This window comes from Chiloscyllium plagiosum, unplaced genomic scaffold, assembly GCF_037043375.1.
Source record: "Chiloscyllium plagiosum isolate Xiang-an unplaced genomic scaffold, Cpla_swu_hap1 HiC_scaffold_50, whole genome shotgun sequence".
Classification (NCBI taxonomy): Eukaryota; Metazoa; Chordata; class Chondrichthyes; order Orectolobiformes; family Hemiscylliidae; genus Chiloscyllium; species Chiloscyllium plagiosum.
In genome coordinates this window covers 46,126,956-46,150,795 of record NW_028270188.1, presented here as the reverse complement: position 1 = coordinate 46,150,795, position 23,840 = coordinate 46,126,956, and the positions used below count along the sequence as shown (strand labels likewise).

The 23,840-nt window shown below is 41.9% G+C and overlaps 1 protein-coding gene across 1 annotated transcript in view; it reads left to right on the top strand.

Annotated features, from left to right (window-relative positions):
* LOC122544733 (uncharacterized) overlaps positions 1-19,043 on the top strand; it is a 50,668-nt gene extending 31,625 nt beyond the window's left edge. The window contains exon 4 of the mRNA XM_087985129.1: positions 10,218-19,043. Coding sequence (XP_087841255.1) covers positions 10,218-18,325 — 8,108 coding nt within the window. The 3' untranslated portion in view covers positions 18,326-19,043. The remainder of the gene's footprint in view (positions 1-10,217) is intronic.
* The last annotated feature ends 4,797 nt before the right edge of the window (positions 19,044-23,840 follow it).

The window sequence follows — 23,840 nt, the reverse complement described above, 5'->3', positions numbered from 1 at the left end:
GGTAAGTAACTCACCTTCTGAATCGCCATTCCCTCCATCACCAATGCCCAGTAGCAACAGTGTGTACTATCTACAAGATGCACTGGAGAAATTCACCATGAGAGAGTACCTTCGAAACCCACAAACACTTCCATCTAGCAAGACAAGGGCAGCAGATACCACCTGCAAATATCTGTCAAAGCCACTCACTATCCTGATTTGGAAATATAATGCTGTTCCTTCACTGTTGTCAAAATCCTGGGATTCCCTCCCTGAGGGTATTGTGGGTCAACCTACAGCACATTGACTACAGTGATTCAAGAAGACAGCTCACTACCACCTTCTCAAGGGCAATAAATACTGGCCAGTTAATGATGTCCATGTTCCATGAGTGAATTTTAAAAAATGAGTACCCAAATCAAATCGGCTAAAAAGACACAATCAAGTTCACCTGATTAAATGGCTGCTTAACCTATTTTAACTTAAATAACCAACCTCATTTTCTGATTGTTCTACGAAACTAGCCCCAGCTAATTAATTTACCACACAATCCAATTTCATTTCTTAACTGGGCAAAATGCAATTCAGCTAATTAACTGGCTGCATGATCGAGATCAGTTAGCACACTTTACGCAGTACTTCAGATGTGATCTCACCAATTTTCTGTACAAATGTCTTTGTTCCAAGGCAGGTTGGTGCATGGTTTGGAAGGAAACCTTTGGGTGATGAGGTTGCCATGTATATGCTGCCGTTGTCCTTTTGTGTTTGAGGCATTGTTTGATCGTTTTTTACATTGCTGGATAGTAGCCATTTTTGTAGCTGTATGAGCACAGACAATTCTGAAACACAAGTCTTTGGTACTATTCCTGGAATTATGTCGGGGCTAATAGCTTTTGCAGTATCAAGTGCCTTCACCCAGCTTTGATATGATGTGGAGTGAACGGAATTAGCTGAACTCTGGCATGTGATCTGCAGATCTAAGGAGAAAGCCTGCAGAACTCTCAATTTTGCTTAATTTGTAGATGGGACTTGACTTTCACAAGGACTAATTAGTGGTCACTCCAATCTACATTGTCATGACAACAAACATCTGCGATAAGGTACTCCACTCTTGTTGGTTCTCTTAATACCTGCAGACTGGCCTGTAATTCTTCAGGATTTGGCTAACTGTGTCATCCTTGGTATGACAGAACCACTGTATGAAACCAGTGGGTGGCATGTTGGCTCAGTAGTTAGCACTGCCAACTCACAGCGCCAGGGACCTGGGTTTGATTCCAGCCTTGGACGACTGTCTGTGTGGAGTTTTCACATTCTCCACACAACTGCTTGGGTTTCTTTCAGGTGCTCCGGTTTCCTCCCGCAGTCCTAAGATGTGCAGGTTAGGGCGAATTGGCCATGCTAAATTGTCTATAATGTCCAGAGATATAAAGGCTAGGTCGGTTAGCCATGGGAAATGTAGGGTTATGGGATAGGAAGGGGTGGGCCTGTTTATGATATTCTTTGGAGGATCGGTGCGAACTCGATGGGCCGAATGACCTGTTTCCACGTTGTAGGGATTCTATGATTCTCCACCTCGAGGACATTCTATACACTTTCCACCCATCAGGCATACTCATTTATCAGCTGGTGGCGATCAACTGAAAGTTTCATTGTCCATGTTTGGTCTGATGCTATGAAAGTTCATGTCTTTAATAGTGGGAATGCAAGGTTGAGAACTCCCAGGGCAACTCCTTCCTGACTGTATACTACTGTGCTGCCACTCTGCTGGATCTGTCCTGCTGGTGGGTCAGGGTATATGGAGAGGGGGATATTGGTGATGGATTCAAGTTACGATTCTGTAAGGATAACAGTGTTAGGCTTTTGCTTGAATAGTACATGGGACAGCACTCCCAAATTTGACACAAGTCCCTGGATGTGAGCAAGAAGATTTGCAGGATCAACAGAATAGAGTGTGCCATTGTCATCTCTGCTTTTTAGGTCAATATCTACTGATGCCATTCCTTATGACTTTTCTGTAGCAGTTTGAGTCGTATGCTAGGCTATTTTAGAGGATAGTTAAGAGTCAACCATTGCAGTGGGTATGGAGTCACCTGTAGGCCAGAACAGGTAAGAATGACAGATTTCCTTCCCTAAAGGACATGAGTGATTCAGAAGGGTTTTATGTAATTTACTATCACAATTGCACAGAATAGATTTCAAAGTGATTTTATAAATTAATCTCATCAGTTGCTGTTATGAGATTTGAACTTGTGTCTCAGGTCTCTGAACTACTAGGCTAGTGACATTTCTACAATATCAACATCACCACTGAGCTCATTACCGGACTAAACAATCCAATTCAGTTAACTTACAGAGTGTGTAATCCATATTCAGTTAATTAACTGCAAATAACCTAACTAAAGCTTAATCTTGTGGTCTTGGGGAAATTCAGAGTACAGTACTATAGTTAGGCAGGATGGAAACAGGAGTCAGTCATTTAGCCTCTCACTTTGATTCTGCCTTTCAAAATGATTATAGTTGATCTGTATCCTATCTTTGTTTTTGTCCCATATTGCTTTAACAACTCTTGTTTAATGGAGACAATAATCAGTCAGTCGTCACATTGGAAAAGGAGGACACAGGTTTAGACATCAGGGAGAAAGGCTGTGAAATATTAAAAGAAATTAGCATAGAGAATAATGAGGAACTACTGGGTTTAGCAGCCTTGAGAGTGGCTGCATGTTGTGTATCCAAGGCTTTTGAGGAAACCAAGGCAGGAGTTTAATTAGAGGCCCTGACAGTATTTTTTCAAATCCTCCCTGTCACAGGTTAGCTGCCAGAGGACTGGAGGACCATTAAAGACTCATTATTGAACACGGGAGGAAGCTTCTGTGGTTATGTTTGTGCCCAGGTGTCCTTGGAGATGGTGCCTATAATACTCTTGATTTCTATGGAGGGATAGAGTGTTTTATGTTCCCTTCCAACTCCATTTTTGATTGAGTCTGTCTCCCTTGTCTTCCATGGTCTGCACTGCTCTTAATGGCCTTCACATGCAAATATATCAATTAGAAAGAAAGGGTGACTCAATGGTGGTGGCCAATAGAGGAAATTGCCAGGTGATTTGTTGGTGGGAAAAGCTTTTGGTTGTATGATAGCACTTCTCGATATATATATAGAGAGAGAGAGAGAGAAAGAAAAAGTAATAAAAAAAAAGCTGAGAGGAAGAGATAGACCTGGCAAGATTAAACCAGACAGTCAAGTACTCATGGCATAGTTATTAGAATGAATTCTGAGGGCCAGAATATATCTGCGCTTGGAAAGATATGGTTTAATCAGAGATAGTTACCATGAATTTGTTAATTTGTTTCACAGATTTGGTCAAATTTATGCAAAAGTAATCAGGAGTGTTGATGAGGAAAATGTATCTGATATGACTTTAGCAGGACTTTCCCCATCAGGTCCACTGGTCAAGTAAGAAAGAGCCCACGGGAACTGAGGCAGACTGGCACATTGGATCCAGAGGGTTTTGGGAGTGGGATGTTTTAGTGACAGAAGGTACGTTTGGTGTTTATATCCACAGATTTCTGAAGATACCATGGTCAGTGAATTAAAACAGCATGCGGGATAGCTTCCTTTATTAGCCGTGGCATAGAATACAAAAGCAACAGGATTATGCTGCAACTCTTTAAAAGGCTGGTTGGGCCACAACTAGAATACTACTTGCTGTTCTGGTCACCATATGATAGCAGTGGCTCAGTGGTTGGTACTGCTGGTACTGTTTCCCTTGAGTCAGTAGAAGTTGAGAGCTGGAGAGGGATATCAAGGATTATGAGGGCATAGATGGATAGAAAGGCACTTTGTCCATTTTAGAGCCACAATTTTAAGATGAGAGGTAGAATAGGCAAAGAGTTGAAGATCAAACTTTTGACTCATACAATGGGAGTCCCATGGAACTCACTTTTTGAAAGGCTGCTTAAGTCAAAAACTCTTGCAGCATTTAAATAGTATTTAAACACTTGTCTATCAATAGGGCCATGGGCTCTGGCTGGGCTGAATCATGCTGGAACCAGGGTCCTGGCAAATCACTTAAGTTTCGAAAGCTGATTGGGGGCAGCTGTTCGCAGATAAAGGGACGGCTGGAAAATGAGAAGCCTTCAGAAATGAGGTAACAAGAATCCAGAGAAAGTATCAGGGTGAAAGGGAAGGCTGGTAGGTATAGGGAATGCTGGATGACTAAAGAAATTGACGGTTTGGTTAAGAAAAAGAAGGAAGCAGATGTAAGGTATAGACAGGATAGATCGAGTGAATCCTTAGAAGAGTATAAAGGCAGTAGGAGTATACTTGAGAGGGAAATCAGGAGGGCAAAAAGGGGACATGAGATAGCTTTGGCAAATAGAGTTAAGGAGAATTCAAAGGGTTTTTACAAATACATTAAGGACAAAAGGGTAACTAGGGAGAGAATAGGGCCCCTCAAAGATCAGCAATGCGGCCTTTGTGTGGAGCCGCAGAAAATGGGGGAGATACTAAATGAGTATTTTGCATCAGTATTTACTGTGGAAAAGGATATGGCAGATATAAAATGTAGGGAAATAGATGGTGACACCTTGAAAAGTGTCCAGATTACAGAGGAGGAAGTGCTGGATGTCTTGAAACACACATAAAAGTGGATAAATCCCCAGGACCTGATCAGGTATACCCGAGAACTCTGTGGGGAACTAGAGAAGTGATTGCTGGGCCTCTTGCTGAGATATTTCTATCGATAATCACAGGTGAAGTGTTGGAAGACTGGAGGTTGCTAAACGTGGTGCCACTGTTTAAGAAGGGTGGTAAGGACAAGCCAGAGAATTATAGACCAGTGAGCCTGACGTCGGTGATGAGCAGGCTGTTGGAGGGAATCCTGAGGGACAGGATGTACATGCATTTGGAAAAGCAAGGACTGATTAGGGATAGTCAACATGGCTTTGTGCGTGGGAAATCATGTCTCACAAACTTAACTGAGTTGCTTGAAGAAGTAACAAAGAGGATTGATGAGGACAGAGCAGTAGAAGTGATCTATATGGACTTCAGTAAGGCGTTTGACAGGGTTCCCCATGGGAGACTGGTTAGCAAGGTTAGATCTCACAGAATACAGGGAGAACTTGCCATTTGGACATAGACACTGGCTCAAAGGTAGAAGACAGAGGGTGGTGGTGGAGGGTTGTTCTTCAGACTGGAGGCTGTGACCAGTGGAGTGTCACAAAGATCGGTGCTGGGCCCTCTACTTTTCACCATTTATATAAATGATTTGGATGTGAGCATAAGAGGTATAGTTAGTAAGTTTGAAGATAACACCAAAATTGGAGGTGTAGTGGACAGCGAAGAAGGTTATCTCAGATTACAACAGGACCTTGATCAGATGAGCCAATGGGCTGAGAAGTGGCAGATGGAGTTTATTTAGATAAATGCGAGGTGCTGCATTTTGGGAAAATAAATCTTAGCAGGACTTATACACTTTAATGGTAAGGTCCTAGGGAATATTGCTGAACAAAGAGACCTTGGAGTGCAGGTTCATAGCTCCTTGAAAGTGGAGTTGCAGGTAGATAGGATAGTGAAGGTGGTGTTTGGTATGCTTTCCTTTATTGGTCAGAGTATTAAATACAGGGGTTGGGAGGTCCTGTTGTGGCTGTACAGGACATTGGTTAGGCCACTGTTGGAATATTGCATGAAATTCTGGTCTCCTTCCTATCGGAAAGATGTTGTGAAACTTGAAAGCGGTCAGAAAAGATTTACAAGGATGTTGCCAGGGTTGGAGGATCTGAGCTACAGGGAGAGGCTGAACAGGCTGGGGCTGTTTTCCCTGGAGTGTCGGAGGCTGAGGGGTGACCTTATAGAGGTTTACAAAATTATGAGGGGCATGGATAGGGTAAATAGACAAAGTCTTTTCCCTGGGGTCGGGCAGTCCAGAACTAGAGGGCATTGGTTTAGGGGAAGATATAAAAGACACCTAAGGGGCAATGTTTTCACACAGAGGGTGGTACGTGTATGGAATGAGCTGCCAGAGGAAGTGGTGGAGGCTGGTACAATTGCAACATTTAAGAGGCACTTGGATGGGTATATGAATAGGAAGGGTTTGGAGGGATATGGGCCGGGTGCTGGCAGTTGGGACTAGATTGGGTTGGGATATCTGGTCGGCATGGATAGGTTGGACCGAAGGGTCTGTTTCCATGCTGTACATCTCTATGACTCTAGGGCTGTGGATAGGGCTTTCAACTAAATAGTGAGGGGTAGATTTAGACGCATGGAAAATTATGGAAAATATTAAAGGGGGAGGGGGAGGGCTCAGCAGAGATTATTAAATTTTCCAAAACAATTAAGAGGACAGAGCGTATGGAAAGGGTTAGGGGTCTAACTTCTGGCACAACAGATAAGGAGACAATTATGAGAAGGGGCATGGTCAATGCAGGACTGAGGGTGTTTTATTTAAATGCATGCAGTATATGAAACCAGGTGAGTGAGCTTGAAACAAGGATTGAAATTGGCAGATATGATGTTGTGGGTATCACAAAGACGTGCCTGCAAGGAGATCAGGGCTGGAACCTAAATAGCCAAGGATATGAGTCTTATCGAAAGGACAAGTGGATGGGTGGGGGCTTGCAGCATTGTCTTGTTTATATGAAATGAAATTAAATCATTAGCAAGAAGTGATACAGAGTCAAAATGCATAGAATCTATACGGGTAGAGTTGAGGAACCTTAATGGAAAAGTAGTCAGAAAGAAAATAAATCAGAAGATAAACAAGGCATGTAAGAAAGGCAAGATTATAATAATCATGGGCGACTTCAATACGAAGGTGGATTGGGAGAGTCAAGTTGGTAGCAGATCCCAAGAAAAATAATTTGTGGAATGTCTACAAGATAGTTTTTCAGAGCAGCTTGTGGTCGAGCCCACAAGGGATCAAGCAGTTCTGCATTTGGTCATATGTAATGAGGCTGACTTCATTCAGGAGCCTCGGGTGAACCAACCCCTAGGGGACAGTAACCATGATATGATGGAATTCACCCTGCAGTTTGACAGGGAGATGGAATCAGATGGAATGGTATCACAATGAAGTAAAGGGACCTACAAAGATGTGAAGGAGGAGCTGGCCAGAATTGATTGGAAGGGGAACCTAACCCTAGCAGGGAAGGCAGTGGAACAGCAATGGCAGGGGTTTCTCTGGGTAATTCACAAAGCGCAGCAAAACCTCATTCCAAGGAAGAAGGAATATCTTTTGTTTTTTCACCTGACGAAGCGGCAGCGTTCCAAAAGCTTGCGATTTCAAAGAAACCTGTTGGTCTGTATGTCTGCGTGGGTTTCCTCCGGGTGCTCTGGCTTCCTCCCACAGTCCAAAGATGTGCAGGACAGGTGAACTGACCAGGCTAAATTACCCATAGTGTTAGGTGCATTGGTCAGAGGGAAATGGGTCTGGGTGGGTTACTCTTCGGAGGGTCGGTGTGGACTGGTTGGGTCGAAGGGCCTGTTTCCGCACTGTAGGGAATCTAGTCTAATCTAATAAGAACATGGTGTCGTGTGACCTCGGACTTTGTCCACCCCAGTAAAACACTGGGCACCTTCACAGCAAGAAGAAACATACTAAGGGGAGGATGACAAGGGAAGCCAGGGACAGCCTGACAGCAAAACAAAAAGCATATAGTGTGGTGAAGATTGGTGGAAAGCTGGAAGATTGGCAAGCCTTTAAAAACCAGCAGAGAATAACTAAAAATCAATTGGGTGTGGGGGAAGATGAAATATGAGGCTAAGCTAGGTAGTAATGTAAAAGAATATTGTAGGAGTGGTTTTAGAAACATAAAAGAGATTCAAGAGTGGACACTGGACTGTTGGAAAATGAGGCTACAGAAGCAGCACTGGGGAACAAAAAAATGATAGAGGAGAGATAGGGACTTTTCTTTAATAAACTTCAAGAGAGTTGGGGCAGACATGAGTGTCGTAACCTTCATCTGGAGAAGGTGCTGGGGAAACTGAAAGGTCTGAATGATTCATCATCCTGACCAGATGGACTACCCAGATTTCTGAAGGAGATAGCTGAGGACATTGTAGAAACATTGGTGGTGCTCTTTCACAAATCATTGGAGTCAGGGAGGGTTCCAGAGGATGGAGAAATGGCTAACATAACACCATGTTTAAGACAGGAAGGAGGCAGATGACAGAAAAGATGGGCTGGTTAGCCTGACCTCAGTCATTGGTAAGATTTTGAATCCATTATTAATGATGAGATTAAGGCAATAGGGCTGAGTCAGCACAGCTAGGTTAAGGGGACGTCATTTTTGTTAGAATTCTTCAAAGAAATTATTTGAGGGTGGAAGGGTAACTCAGTGCTTAGCACTGCTGCCTCACGGCGCCAGGGACCCAGGTTCAATTGCTTCCTTGGGCAACTGACTGTGTAGAGTTTGCACATTCTCTTCGTGTCTGCGGGGTTTCCTCCCACAGTCAATAGATTAGATTAGATTCCCTACAGTGAGGAAACAGGCTCTTCAGCCCAACAAATCCAAACTGACCCTCCAAAGAGCAACCCACCCAGACTCATCTCTCCACATTTATCCCTGACTAATACACCTAACACTATGGGCAATTTAGCATGGCCAATTCACCTGGCCTGCACATCTATTGGACCGTGGGAGGAAACCGGAGCACCTGGAGGAAACCCACGCAGACACAGGGAGAACGTGCAAACTCCACACAGTCAGTCACCTGAGGCTGTGCCACCGTGCCACCCTGTGCAGGTTAGTTGGATTGGCCAAGCTAAATTGCCCTATAGTGTGTCCAGGGATATGCAGTCTCGGTGGGTTAGCCATGGGAAATGCAGGGTTACAGAGATGAGGTAGGGCAATGGGTCTGAGTGGAATGCTGTTTGGAGGATCGCTGTGGAGTCAACAGGCCAAATGCCTGGCTGCCACATAGTAGGGATTCTATGAGATAACAAGCAAGTTAGACAAAGGAGAGCCAGTGAATGTGATCTATCTAGACTTCCAGAAGACCTTTGACAAGATGTCACTCAAGAGGCTGTTAAATAAAATAACAGCCCATGATGTTAGGGGCAATGTACTGGCATGGATAAAAGTTCAGTTGACTGGCAGAAAGCAGGGAGTGGGGATAAAGAGGACATTTTCAGATGGCAGCTGGTGACCAGTAGAGTTCCACATGGGTCAGTGTTGGTCCACAACTAGTTCCATTATACATGAACGATCTGGATTAACGTACTGAGGATATTGTTGCTATGTTTACAGATGCACTTTGGTAGGAAGAAAAGAATTGGAGACTATTTTCTAAACTGGGAAAGGTGTTGGAAATTGGAAGTACAAAAAGACGTGTTCTAGTTCAGGGTCGTTTTCAGGTTAACATTCAGGTTCACTTGGCAGTTAGGAAAGCAAATGCAATGGTAGCATTGATTTCAAGAGGATTAGAACGCAGGTGCAGAGGCTATAGTCAGACCACATTTGGATGTATGTGAGCAGTTTTGTGCCTCATATCTAAGGAAGGACACGTTGGCATTGGAAGAGCTCCAGAGGACGTATCCAAGAATGATTCTGGGGGTGAATGGTTTGCCATATGAAGAGCAGTTGAGAACTCTGGGTCTGTACTCAATGGAGTTTAGAAAGATGAGGGGGGGGGGGGGGGTGGTTCTCATTGTAAACTTACAGAATACTGAGAGGCCTGAATAGAGTGGACTTGGAGAAGATGTTTCCATTAATAGGAGAGACTACAGGGCACAGTCACAGAGTGAAGGGACAACTGTTTGGAACTGACATGAGGAGGAATTTCCTCAGCCAAGGAGGTGGTTAATCTGTGAACTTCATTGCTGCAGAGGGCTGTGAAATCTAAGCAAGAATCTTAGTAAGGGAATCAAGGATTCCATGGAGAAGGCAGGAGAATGGAGTTGAGAAATCTATCTGCCCTGTTCACACCCAATAGACTGAATTGCCGAGCTCTACTCCTATATCTTATGGTCTTTTGGATCAAATGTTGGAAAAAAGGTTGTGTAGAGTCAAATCTTTTGTTGACTGGTGGACTGAATGGCTGCCTCCTGTGCTAAAAATGTCTATCAGTCTATGAGTAAGCAAGTCTATGAAAGTTAAAATTAACAACTGACCCAAGGATGCAATTTTCCTGAGTTGTGAAAGGCATCAAGTATTTAATTGTTGATTAGTTTGAAAATAAAATTGGATTCACCTTTAACTTGATCTAGAGGCAGAAAACTGAACCTGTATTTCTTTCTGATATAGTTCCAGAAGATTTGAGGCGCTTCAGACGTGACAGTGGATCACTCGGTGATATAATTTTTGACTTTTACGTGAAAAATGCAACTATGCCATTGTATTTGGAAAAAATGTTAGAAGACACTGGTGACCTGATGTATAACACAGCTAAGGAAGAACATTTACAACCTACATCTGATCAATCTAAGCACAGTGATCCTTATGTGACACAAAACAAAGGCAATATAAGAGGTGATAGTCTTCCTTATCTGGACATTGAAGCTTTGGGCACAGATCTTGATGCGGAAAAGTCAGCGGATTCCCCTCATGCTCCATCTGATGTAGAACAAGAACTGCAGCTCTTTTACCAAATGTTTGAGGACTATTTGAAGTTTAAAGCTCACAGGACACAAAAAGAAGCATCAGATACAAGGAACAAAATAGAAACAACTTGTAAAAAAATACTTAATGAAAAAGGATCAAAGGAGGCTTCTTGGAAGAAAAACCAAGGAGCTGTCAGTAAAAAGTCTGGAGGCAGCCCTAGTTACCCACATGAACAAACCATGAGTGGGCACTCTCAGGTCGAAAAGTCAACAGGCCCAATTCACAAGAACATTTCTAAGCAGGAAAAAGAATTTTCTTCATTTGAAAGTCTTGTTAAAACAATGCTTAATACTCTTCCCAATGCTTCGAAAGAGTCTCCCACGCAGAAAAAAGAAACAGAATATATCCCAAACCAGTTGAAGCCAGGCTTTTCAATGAAAGAGTCAATCATAATTGAGAGCATTCAGCACATTAGTAATGATGTGATTCCAACTGCAAAGTTCTCCCAAACATTGTCAACTCTGAATAAGACTACTGGAAAAGAACCTCAGAAATATGGCTCACATTCTCTAATCACAGCGCCTCAGAAAGATTCCTTCTCCATTTCAGCCAAAAGACCTCAGAAAAATGAATTCTCCAAGTCGACCAAAACTCCCCAGGCAGATAACCTTTACAAGTCAAGTACAGCTCCTCAGCAAGATATCTTCCCCGTGTCAACCACAGCACCTCTCAACAATGGCTTCATGTTCAATACATTTCCTCAGCACAATGCCGCCTTCATGTCAAACACTGTTCCTCAGCAAAATAATGTCTTTACATCAAGCATAGTTCCTCACCACAGTGAATTCTCCATGCCAGCTACAGTTCTTCAGAAAAGTAATTTCTCCATGTCAACCATAGTTCCTCAGAAGGGTAATTTCTCCATGTCAACCATAGTTCCTCAGAAGGGTAATTTCTCCATGTCAACCATAGTTCCTCAGAAGGGTAATTTCTCCATATCAACCATTGTTCCTCAGAAAGGTAATTTCTCCATGTCAACCATAGTTCCTCAGAAGGGTAGTTTCTCCACGTCAACCATAGTTCCTCAGAAAGGTGATTTCTCCATGTCAGCTACAGTTCCTCAGCCAAATGCCTTTTCCATGTCAACTACTGCATCTAAGCAAGATAGTAGCTCAAACACACCAACCAACATACTTCAAGAACACGTCTCATCCACTTCAGTCAAAGGATCTCAGAAAATTGACCTTTTCACTTCAACAGAAGGATCTCACAAACACATCTTACCAACTCCAAACAAGCCAATTCACAAACATGGTTCAGGCACACCAACTGGGATATCTCCAAAGCATAGTTCACCTTATTCTACTAAGCCATCTCAGAAACATGGCTCACCCACTCCAACCAAAGTATCTCAGAAACATGGCTCAGCCACCCCAACCAAAGTATCTCAGAAACATGGCTCACCCACCCCAACCAAAGTATCTCAGAAACATGGCTCAGCCACGACAAGTAAATCACCTCAGAAATATGGCTTACCCACCCCAACCAAAGTATCTCAGAAACATGGCTCGCCTACTACAAGTAAATTGCCTCAGAAACATGGTTCACCAACTACAACCAAAGCATCTCAAAACCATGGCTCAACTACCACTACCAAATCACCACAGAGATATGATTTACATACTGTAACCAGCCAATCTCAGAATCATAGCTCATCTACCGTAACCAAACCTTCTCAAAGGCGTGGCTCACCCACCACTACCAAAGTATCTCAGAAACATAGCTCACACAGTCCAGCCACAAGCCATAATGTAACCATGGGTGACATTAATACTGCACTAAATTTGCTTCAATCAGGAGGCCTTCACCCTCTAAAAAGCCACTCATTAGCCATGAATGACACAGAAATTAATCAACAGATCCATCCAAAAAATGACTCAACCACAGAAAATACAAGAACTAATCACCAGAGAGGACTGCTCAGGAGTTTGATCATTCCTGAAGGAGATCTTCACCATCAACATATATTTAATCCAATTTTAATCAGTGAACAAGTAACGAGCATTCCTTCTCATAATCAGCTATCCTTAGGGCAACAATATAAAGTAGACAGATCAGCACAGCAAGATAATCAGGGATTGTCACAGGGTCTACCAGAGATCACAAAGAATTCTGACTTACCTTCTCTTGAAAATTTAATGAACGATTTGGACAAGCAGTTCTCAAAACGAAAACCAACCACGAATGACATAAATAATATCAAAGCTGCCTTAGATCAGTTGAATGTAATACTATCAAAGACTGAAAAGAATGAAATTTCTGAAGAAACTTCTCAAAGCACTACTAAAGAGGTAACACTGGAAAAAAAACCTTTCAAAAGAGAACAAGGGTCAACGCAGCCAAAGCAAAGCCAGGGGTTGATTAATGAAATGAATGAAGGATCAGTCAGAGGTCTCTTCATTCATAATGGAAGTCTCAAGTATGACCATGCTGAACAAAAGAGGGGATTGCCTAATAGAGAGACACAGAGTAATATAGTCATGAGCTTCTTGGATAGCCAAAATATCCTAGGTCAAAAACAAGTTACAGAGGAGCTGAAACATACAAATAAATTGTTAAAAGGGCTATCAAACTCAACATCAGAGGAGCCCAATGTGCAGCAGCTGGAAAATCTTCTAATTGAAACCAAAAAAGAGTTTTCTCGAAGAAATCCCAATGAAAATGATGTAGGTATCCTTGAAAATGCATTAAGACAACTTGATGTAATTGCATCAAATGGGAAAAGCATCATTAGGAATAGCAGGTCCCTGACATCCTCCAACAGGCCGAAACAAAATGTGCCCCAAAGTGGGACGCAGATATTCTCCTTTCACAATCATACTCCAAATTCTGCTTTGAATAGCAAATCTTTTATGATTTTCCTTACTTCTACCCAACACGCTTCTCTGAATAGAAGACTGTCAATGTCCTTTCATATTCCTGCTCAAAGAATATCCACACCAATGTTGCACAGGAACAAACCTTCAACATTATCCCAAAGTCCTATGCAAAAGGTTCCTGTAAATAATAAATCTTCAATTTCTCACTACATGCCGAAGTTGAATACATATGTTAGTAGAAAGTCATCAATGATTTCCCACAATCATAATCAAACATCTCAGCTTAGCAAAAAGTCTTCTCCAGAACCTCCTCATTCTAATATTAGGGGCTCTTCAATTTATTCCCAAGCCCTTAAACACGATGAACCAATGAATTTCAGTTTTTCAGTATCTCCACCCAGTTCTACTCAAGATGCATCCAAAAATTTAAAATCTAGAGTTTTGTTCAGTCCTCATAAGGATCCTTTTAACAGAATCTCTCCAGTGACTTTCCATGGGCCCAGTCAAAATCCTTCTAGGAACAGAATTCTATCAAGAGTTTTCCATCCTGCTTTTCAAAATGCTTTCTTGAAAAGATCATCAGTGCTTTCCCACGGTCTAAATCAAAATATTGCTATGAATGGAGGACCCACATCATACCCTCATAATCTTGAAAACATGAAACTTTCACTTGCTTCTCCTCAAAACATTCATCTGAATACAGCACCCTCAACACTTTTGCCTGGACCTTTTCAGGGTAATCCTATGGATGGACAAAGCCCATGGTTTCCTCATATCGATACTCCAGATGGAGTTTCACTTTCCCACTTTCCAACACCATCTATTACTGTAAATACAAGATTTTCACCTTACCACAGTCACATACATTCTGCCCCTCAATATAAGAGATCTTTACAACTTTCTCAAAAGCACACTCCGCCATTTGCATCCGGGAATAAGCAAGCTTCAAAATCTTCCCATAATCGTGCTCCATCCGTGTCTGGGAGTAAGAGATCTTCAAAACCTTCCCATAATCGTGCTCCATCCATGTCTGGGAGCAAGAGATCTTCAAAACCTTCCCATAATCGTGCTCAGTCTGGTTCTGGGAATAAACGCACTTCGAAGTCTCCCCATAATCGCACTCCATCCACTCCTGGAAATAAGCGATCTTCAAAATCTTCCCATAATCGCACTCCATCTGGTTCTGGGAATAAGCGAGCTTCCAAATCTTCCCATAATCACACCTCATCTGCCCCTGGGAAAAAACTATCTTCAGAATCTTCACACAATTCCACTTCAACAGCCCCCCTGAATATAGTATCCACAAGGGTTTTCAATGCTCTTCCTCAAATTACTTCTATGAGTAGACAAATTCCACACTTTCATTATACTCATACTCCAAATATCCAGAAAACTAGTTCACCAAGCACTTCACATAATCGCAGTCCAACTGCCCCTGCAAATATAACATACTTAAAGATCTTCAGTGTTTCGCCTCAAGATACTCTCATCAATGGACAAATTCCACAGCATCAACTTCCTCATCCTCCAAATATCCACAAAAATAAATCACCAAACCCTTCAAGTAATCTCAGTCCAACTGCCCCTACGAGTGCAGTAGTGTCAAAGGTTTTCCTTGTCACTCCCCAGACTATTGTTTCGAATGGACAAATTCCACAGCACCAAGTTATTCGTCCTCCAAATATGCGCAAAAATACCTCACCAAACCCTTCACATAATCCCAGTCCAATTGCCCCTATGAATATAGTGTCTTCAAAGATTTTCATTCTTCCTCCTCAAGATACTGTTAATAGACAAATTCCACAGTTTCATTATACTCATATTCCAAATATCCAGGAAAATAGCTCACCGAGCCCTTCTAATCCCAGTCAAACTACCCCTACGAATATAGTATTGCCAAAGTTTTTCATTGTTCCTTCTCAAGATATTAAGAATGTACAAATTCCACAGTTTCATTCTACTCATGCGCCAACTCTACAGAAAAATAGCTCACCAAACCCTTCACATTATCCCAATCCGACAGCCTCTATGAATATTGTATCGCCAAAGGTGTTCATTGTTCCTCAAGATACTCTCACCAATAGACAAATTCCACGCTTTCATTATACTCATATTCCAAATAGACAGAAAAATAGCTCACCAAACCCTTCACATTATCCCAATCCGACTGCCTCTATGAATATTGTATCGCCAAAGGTGTTCATTGTTCCTCAAGATACTCTCACCAATAGACAAATTCCACGCTTTCATTATACTCATATTCCAAATAGACAGAAAAATAGCTCACCAAACCCTTCACATTATCCTAGCCAAGCTGCCTCTATAAATACAGTATCTCCAGAAGTTTTCATTTTTCCTCCTCAAGATACTCTCACCAATAGACAAATTCCACAATTTCATAGCACTCATGTTCCAAATATACAGAAAAATAGCTCACCAAACCCTTCACATTATCCCAATCCGACTGCCTTTATGAATATTGTATCGCCAAAGGTGTCCATTGTTCCTCCTCAAGCTACAAACAGACAAATTCCACGTTTTCATTACACTCATCCTTCAAAGCGCCGTAAAAATACCTCACCAATCCTTTCCCATTATCCCAGTCCAACTGCTGCTGAAAATAGCAGACTTCCGATAAGCCCTCATATTTTTAGCCATAATGCACCTGTGAATATGGTAACCCCTAAGTTCTCAAATAGCTTTTCTCAACCTACATTGGGTGATAGACAAGTCGTACAGTTTCATCATGAATATTCACCAAAAGTACTTACAAATAAAGCTTCAAACCCTTATGTTGCCTCTTTAATTGCTGTTGCAAATAGGAAACCTTCAACCCCTCCCCAAGAACACCATAAAATGTCTCCCATGCATCAAAAAACCCGACACTTATATCAAATTCATTCTCCAAAAGTCCCTAAGTATAGATTTTCACCATCCAACAGTTTCACTCATATTACCCCAGTGAATAGATTATCTACAAAGGGTTCCCGCAAGCCAACTTCAACTATATTGATGAATAAGAAAACTTCAAAACCTTCCCACAATAAACTTCCAGCTGCCCCTGTGAATAAGAAAACTTCAATACCTTCTGGCAATCCTATTCCAACTACTCCTGTGAATAGAACATTCTCAACAATTCTGAGTGGTTCAAATGGTCAACAGATTCCAGGGTTTAATGAAATTCATAACCAAAACACTTCTAAAACTAGATTTTCAAATTCGTCTTATATTCCCAACCCAACAGATTCTATTAAGAAGAGAACTTCAAATCATTCCTACAATCCCACTACAACCATAGTGAATAGAAAATCATCAAACCATTCCTACAGTCCCACGCCAAATACCCCTGTCAATAGAACAACTATCCGTTCTTACAGTCCCACGCCAAATACCCCTGTCAATAGAACAACTAACCGTTCTTACAGTCCCACGCCAAATACCCCTGTCAATAGAACAACTAACCGTTCTTACAGTCCCATGCCAAATACCCCTGTCAATAGAACAACTAACCGTTCTTACAGTCCCACGCCAAATACCCCTGTCAACAGGCGAACAACTAACCGTTCTTACAGTCCCACGCCAAATACCCCTGTCAATAGAACAACTAACCGTTCTTACAGTCCCACGCCAAATACCCCTGTCAATAGAACAACTAACCGTTCTTACAGTCCCACGCCAAATACCCCTGTCAATAGAACAACTAACCGTTCTTACAGTCCCACGCCAAATACCTCTGTCAATAGAACAACTAACCGTTCTTACAGTCCCACGCCAAATACCCCTGTCAACAGACGAACAACTAACCGTTCTTACAGTCCCACTCCAAATACCCCTGTCAACAGGCGAACAACTAACCATTCTTACAGTCCCACGCCAAATACCCCTGTCAACAGGCGAACAACTAACCGTTCTTACAGTCCCACGCCAAATACCCCTGTCAATAAGCGAACAACTAACCGTTCTTACAGTCCCACTCCAAATACCCCTGTCAACAGGCGAACAACTAACCATTCTTACAGTCCCACGCCAAATACCCCTGTCAATAAGCGAACAACTAACCGTTCTTACAGTCCCACGCCAAATACTCCTGTCAACAGAACAACAAACCGTCCTTACTATCCCACTGCAAATATTCCTATCAATCGGAGAACATCAAACCATTCTTACAATCTTACTCCAAATACCCCCATGAACAGAACAACTAACCGTTCTTACAGTCCCACTCCCAATACTCCTGTCAATCGGAGAACAAACCGTTCTTACAGTCCCACTCCAAATATCTCTGTCAACAGGCGAACAAATAACCATTCTTATAGTCGCACTCCTAATACTCCTGTCAATAGGAAATCAAACCCTTCTCACAATCCCAGTCCATTTGCCTCTGAGAATAGGAAATCTATGCCTCTGCCCACTCCACCTGTCGTCTTACATAGGAGAATTTCACCTTCTCACAATCCCACTCCAAATGCTCCTGTGAATAAAGTAACCTCGGTGTTTTTTGTTCAACCCCCTTACATTACTCCTGTTAAAGAACAAATACCATGGATTCCTCGTATTAACTCTCCAAATACCCTTATCAATAGGAATTTATTAAAACCTCGTAATCTCTCTCTAACAGCTCCTGTTAACAGAAGGTTATCGATACCATTCCCTAACAGGTCTCCAGATCCTTCTAATGATCCTATTCCTATTACCCTTAAATACAGAAGGCCACCAAACTTTCTCCACAAACCCACTAAAATTAATTCCATGATGAGGAAACCCCAAACATTTTCCCACAGTCAGATAAACAAGGCTCCTAATTCTAGCAGAGCTTTGAAATCTGCCTACTTTTCTTCAAACGGAAGGCCTTTTTTATCTTCTCAAAGTTCTGCAAAGTCTCCCTATATGTCCCGTCACAAAACTCAACTTATTAACATTACAAAACCGTGACGCAGTTCACAATTCTCTAAAGCCAATCATCAGAGAAGGACATGCAGCCGACCAAAATGAAAAGCTACAGCAGCTTAAAGTTTTGGACCAAAACCTTGAAAAAAGCCCTTTGATTTCTACCAGTTGGTCTAATCAAAATGCAGATCAGCAGCAACTCTGCAAATAACAAATAGCTACAACAAGGAAGACAAGTCATTAGGAGATATGCAGTGAAATAATTGTCTAGATGGCAGACCAAAGAACAGACGTTGATAAATACGTGGAGAACTCAGTCTAAGTGGCACTGCAGTAATATCCGAATCCAACACAAGGGAGTTTCTTCTGCAGAGAGGTGACAAGTCAACTATCTCCAAAACCTTTGAAAGTTTTTAAAGAAGCATTTCTAAAATGATGAAATCTTCATACATGTCACTGGAAATGACATATGTAGTTAAAGGAAATCATTTGCAATTGGCTGTTATAAAATAACTCATTGTACTTTTGAGTTTCAATGTGCTACATCTGTGCATTATCATATGGATAAATAACATGTAGCTTCAATTGTCCTTTGCCTGCTCTCCACTGGTGAAAGGATAAGACGACTGATACCATGGGATTTGAGCATATCCTATTTACCAGAAAATTATTTGGTTAGAAGTGAAATATTCTCCAAACAGTTTGAGAATACAGAGTTTACCAAATTATAAAATGAATAAAAAGTTGGTAAATATGAAAGAGACAGGTCTCAAGTTGAATCCTGCTTATATAAAGATCTTTGAAATCAATCACCGCTCTTTTACATGGAACAGTGCTGTCTTCAATCCCGAACCTGAGTTCCACCATCCTTTAGCAAAGGGGAAAAGCGATTTGAACAGGCATCTGCCCTCATTTTCTTCTGGTGCACGCCAGGTTCCTCAACCAGTTTCTAGTCCAATAACATTGGAAATCCAAGTTCATTAATAAGTGAACATCCTTCAGGCTGATTCCCTATCCTCAACTCCACTTGAACAGAATGTCAGATCCTTTATGAAGTAATTTTCATCTCTTCCCATCTCTCTTGAAGGCATTAATTCCTTGTGGAGATAGATAGAAATCCGTAGGGATTAAATACCCTCCAGTACATCACTCAACTCAAACACTGAGCATCATCAGGTTTTTTTAACCGTGATAATATCACACCTAAAGGCATCTTATCCTTATCTGACATTTTCCACCAAAGATCACTGGATTGGAATGAGAAGCTGGAACCAAAATTGTTCTTATTCATTCCCCTAAGAGCAGATGTCAGTTGTAGCATGTAATGTGCTCGATGAGATAATTAAATAAGACAGGTGGTAATTGGAATCGGAGCTGATTTTGTAAGGGACAGCACAAGCCATGTTCATCTTGTTTCTCTCCATCTCCAACCCTGTTCGACTGTTGTGTTACACTCGATTAACATATTAGCAATTTTAAAAAAAGCACCTATGTTTTTAAAAATTATCTGGATGAGAAATGGGGAACTGCACTCAAATAGAGTGCACCATGCTAACTTATTTAACAGAAGGATTTAGGGGACCATCACAGTCTCTAGTGAAGCTAATTAAAGAATGACAAGAATTACTTTGGAGAACTGGGATATGTGGGGAGAGTTGTTGAAGGGGAAAGAACACTGCAGGGTTGGGAAGGGAAATATAAGGACTATGACTACAAAAGCAGGTTACACGCTAAGAATCCCACACTGAGAAACTAACCTCCTGACTCTTTTCCCTCTCACCTTAAGCCTGTGCCCTCTAGTTTTGGACTTGCCCTACCCCGGAGAAAAGACCTTGTCTATTTACTCTATCCGTGCCCCTCATTCTCCCCTTGATCTGCTGGGTTTCCTCCGGGTGCTCCAGTTTCCTCCAACGATCCAATGGTGTGCAGATCAGGTGAATTAGCCATGATAAATTGACCATAGTTTTAGGTACGTCAGTCAGGAGTAAATATAGGGTAAGGGAATGGGTCTGGGTGGGTTACTCTTCGGAGGGTCAGTGTGGACTTGGTGGGCTGAAGGGCCTGTTTCCACACTGTCGGGAATCTAATCTAATCCCTATAGCTCAAACCCTCCAACCCTGGCAACATCCTTTTAAATCTTTTCTGAACCCTTTCAAGTTTCACAACATCCTTCCGATAGCAGGGAATCCAGAATTGCATGCAGTACTCCAAAAGCTTAATGAGCCCCAGCAAAATTACAGTAAATGCAAATCAGGAGGCAAACTGTTCCCTGGGTGAGCTGAAAGAAAAATGATTGTGGTTGTTGGAAATCAGTCATCTCAGCTCTAGAACATTGGTGTCAGAGTTCCTCAGGATACAGTCACTTGCCCAGCCACCTTCAGCTGTTTCATCCACAACTATCTCCCCATCGTAAAGACAGAAGTGATACTGAAGCAGCCCATGTCCAAATGTGGTAAGATCTGGGCAATTGGTATATCAGATTTGGGCAGTCAGGTGGTAAGTAATATTTGTACCACATGAGAGCCAAGCAATGACAATCTCCAACAACACAGAATCTGGCCATCACCTCATGACATTTAATGACATTACAATCACTGAATCTGCTCTACCAATACTCTGTGAATTACCATTGATCAGAAACTGAACTAGCCATATAAGCACTGTGACCACAAAAGCAGGTTACACGCTAAACATCCTGCACAGAGAAACTCACCTCCTGTCTCCCCAAAGCCTGTCCATCATCAACAAGGCACAAGTCAGGGGTGTAATGGAACACTCCCCACTTGCTTGGATGAGTGCAGCTTTAACAACATTTGAGAAGATTGACACCATCCAGGACAAAACAGCCCAGTTGTTTGGCACTACATCCACAAGCATCCACTCCTTCTACCACTGACATTCAGGAGAAGCAGTGTTCTAGCTACAAAATGCACTGCAGATGTTCACCAAAGATTCTGAGTTAGCATCTTTGACATGAAAATGACAAATGGTTAGAGGGGTTTGCAAGGGTAGATAATTGTCACTGGGACACCGCACTCATTTAAGAAACAGCAAAATAAGAACATTAGAATTTTGTAAGTTCAGAGACTTGTGCTGAAGAACTAACTCTACAATTGTCATTCCCCTCATTAAGCTCATAATTGCTTGGATCTTAAGCTAACTCCTACTGTCCCTCAGCCTTGCCTAAAACTGCTAAACTCCTCAAATCCCTCACACTTCATGCAAACTATGGGATTCTTTAATAAAACAACTGCACGCTGGAAATCTGAAACAAAACAGGAATTATTGGAGAAACTCTGCAGGTTTGGCAGCATCTGTGGAGAGAAAGTAGAGTTAACATTTTGAGTCCAGTGATCCTTCTCAAAACAGAAACTCAGCTTTCTCTCCACTGATGTTGCCAGACCTGTTGAGTTTCTCCAGCAATTTCTGCTTTTGTGTGGGAACCTTTACTTGCCCTGTCTTCTGTCTCCAATCTAAAACCGAAACTGTGTTACCTAAATATTGAGTGCTACTTTTCTTTTTACGATTTTTCTATAGCATATTTCACAACCTCAGGACTTCCTAGAAACTTCACAGCCAATTAAGAATTTTGTTTTGAAGTGTAATCAGTAGTATTACGTAGGAAAATAGTGTATTCACCTTGTATACAACAAACATCCAAAAATTAATTAATAACCAGATAATCTGTTTTAACCATATTTTGAAGAGCTCAGTATTGACCACTATAGGGGAGAACTCACCTGCCTGTCTTCAAATAGTACTATTGGACCTTTAACGTGCAGATTAGAATAGAATCATAGAATCCCTAAAGCATGGAAACAGGCCATTTGACCCAACAAGTCCACACTGGCCCTCCGAAGAGTATCCCACCCAGACCTATTCCCCTACCCTATTACTCTACATTTTCCCTAACTAATGCACCTAACCTACAAATCCCTGAAGACTACCGGCAATTTAGCTTTGGTCAATTCATCTACACATCTTTGGCCTGTGGGAGGAAACCGGAGCACCCGGAGGAAGCCAACACAGACATGGGGGAGAATGTGCAAACTCCACAGAGAGAGTCACACGAGGGTGGAATTGAACCTGGGTCCCCAGCGCTGAGGCAGTAGCGCTAACTACTGTGCCACCCTGCCACCAAGAATCTAGAGGACAAACAACACCTGAAAAAACCATCAGCTGCAATCAAAATGAAGCGCTCAACCACACAGAGAGGAACCCTGTGTGATCCTACAATTAATGCACAGATGACAAAGGAAATAGGTTTCTTCCTGCCCACATTAAAAAAAAACTTGTAAAATTCTGAAATGCAGAAAACAACAAAAAATATCTGGAAATATTTAGATCTATCAATAGCTCGGACAGATAAACAAACGTCTTTGTCAGGATCTTAGAGAACCGGTGCTTTCGAGGTTGCACTAGAATCCTGACCCATCATTGAAGTATGGATCTGTCAACAAGAAGCAAACATTTGGATTAAGAACTAAAATAAAAATCAATGTTAGATTACGGAACCATCCAGGCCCACCTTATCCCCACACACCAGGCCTTGTCATCACATGGGCTGCTACCACATATAACCACACTGTCAGCCACTAAAAGCCCCATTAGCAGATATTCCTTTTTTATCTTTAACCCCTCCTTTGTCTATCCAACTGTGTTTCTCTCTCTTCGGGCTCTGTTTCTACTCATCCTTTTCCTCTCACCCCATGCCTCCACCCCACCTTCTGCATAAATATTAACCCATTTACCATCAAGTCTGAAGCACGGTCACTGGATTTGAAACATTAACTCTGCTTTCTCTCCGCAGATGCTGTCAGACCTGCTGAGTTTTTCCAGCAATTTGTTTGTTGTTTGAGAACCTGAATCCTAATAGAGCTAACAGGGCAGCGATGAGGCTGCCTATTTTCCATTTTTGTGACTGTATTCTAAACCAGTTTGTGTTTATCCCTCAAGTCAAAACACTTCAAAACGTCATAGTAAGAAACTAAACCCCACAATTTTACCAAGAAAACACCAAATAAAGTTCCTCAAAATGCTATACCTTATAAGAATAGGAATTTTTCTAACCATCATGACAAACAACACAAAACTTGATCTAGATGAGAACATTATTCCAGGTTTAATGTAAACACTATCAACTTGGAATAGAATGTGTTTAGCTAGAGGATAAACTTAGCTTTCCTGTCCCATCAAATGCTCATAAGGTAGGTACAGCACGGGGCTAGATGCAGAGTAATGCTCACTCTAGGTACAACATAGTGCTGGATAATAAGTAAAACTCCTTCAAAACTGTCTTCATCAAACACTCCCAGGACAGATACAGCACAGATAAGATAAAGAGTAAAGCTCTCTCTACACTATCCCCATCAGGTACTCCCAGGACAGGTATACCAGAGGTTAGAGAGCCTTCACACCGTTCCCATCAAACACTCCCATGACTCGTCCAACATTGACTTGAATAAAGTTCCATCCAGACTGTTCCTATGTAAGCTGCTGAGTGTCTCCATACATTAGTGTATCTGAAGCTGTGTGAGAGAACTCAGGTGAAGACTTGGGT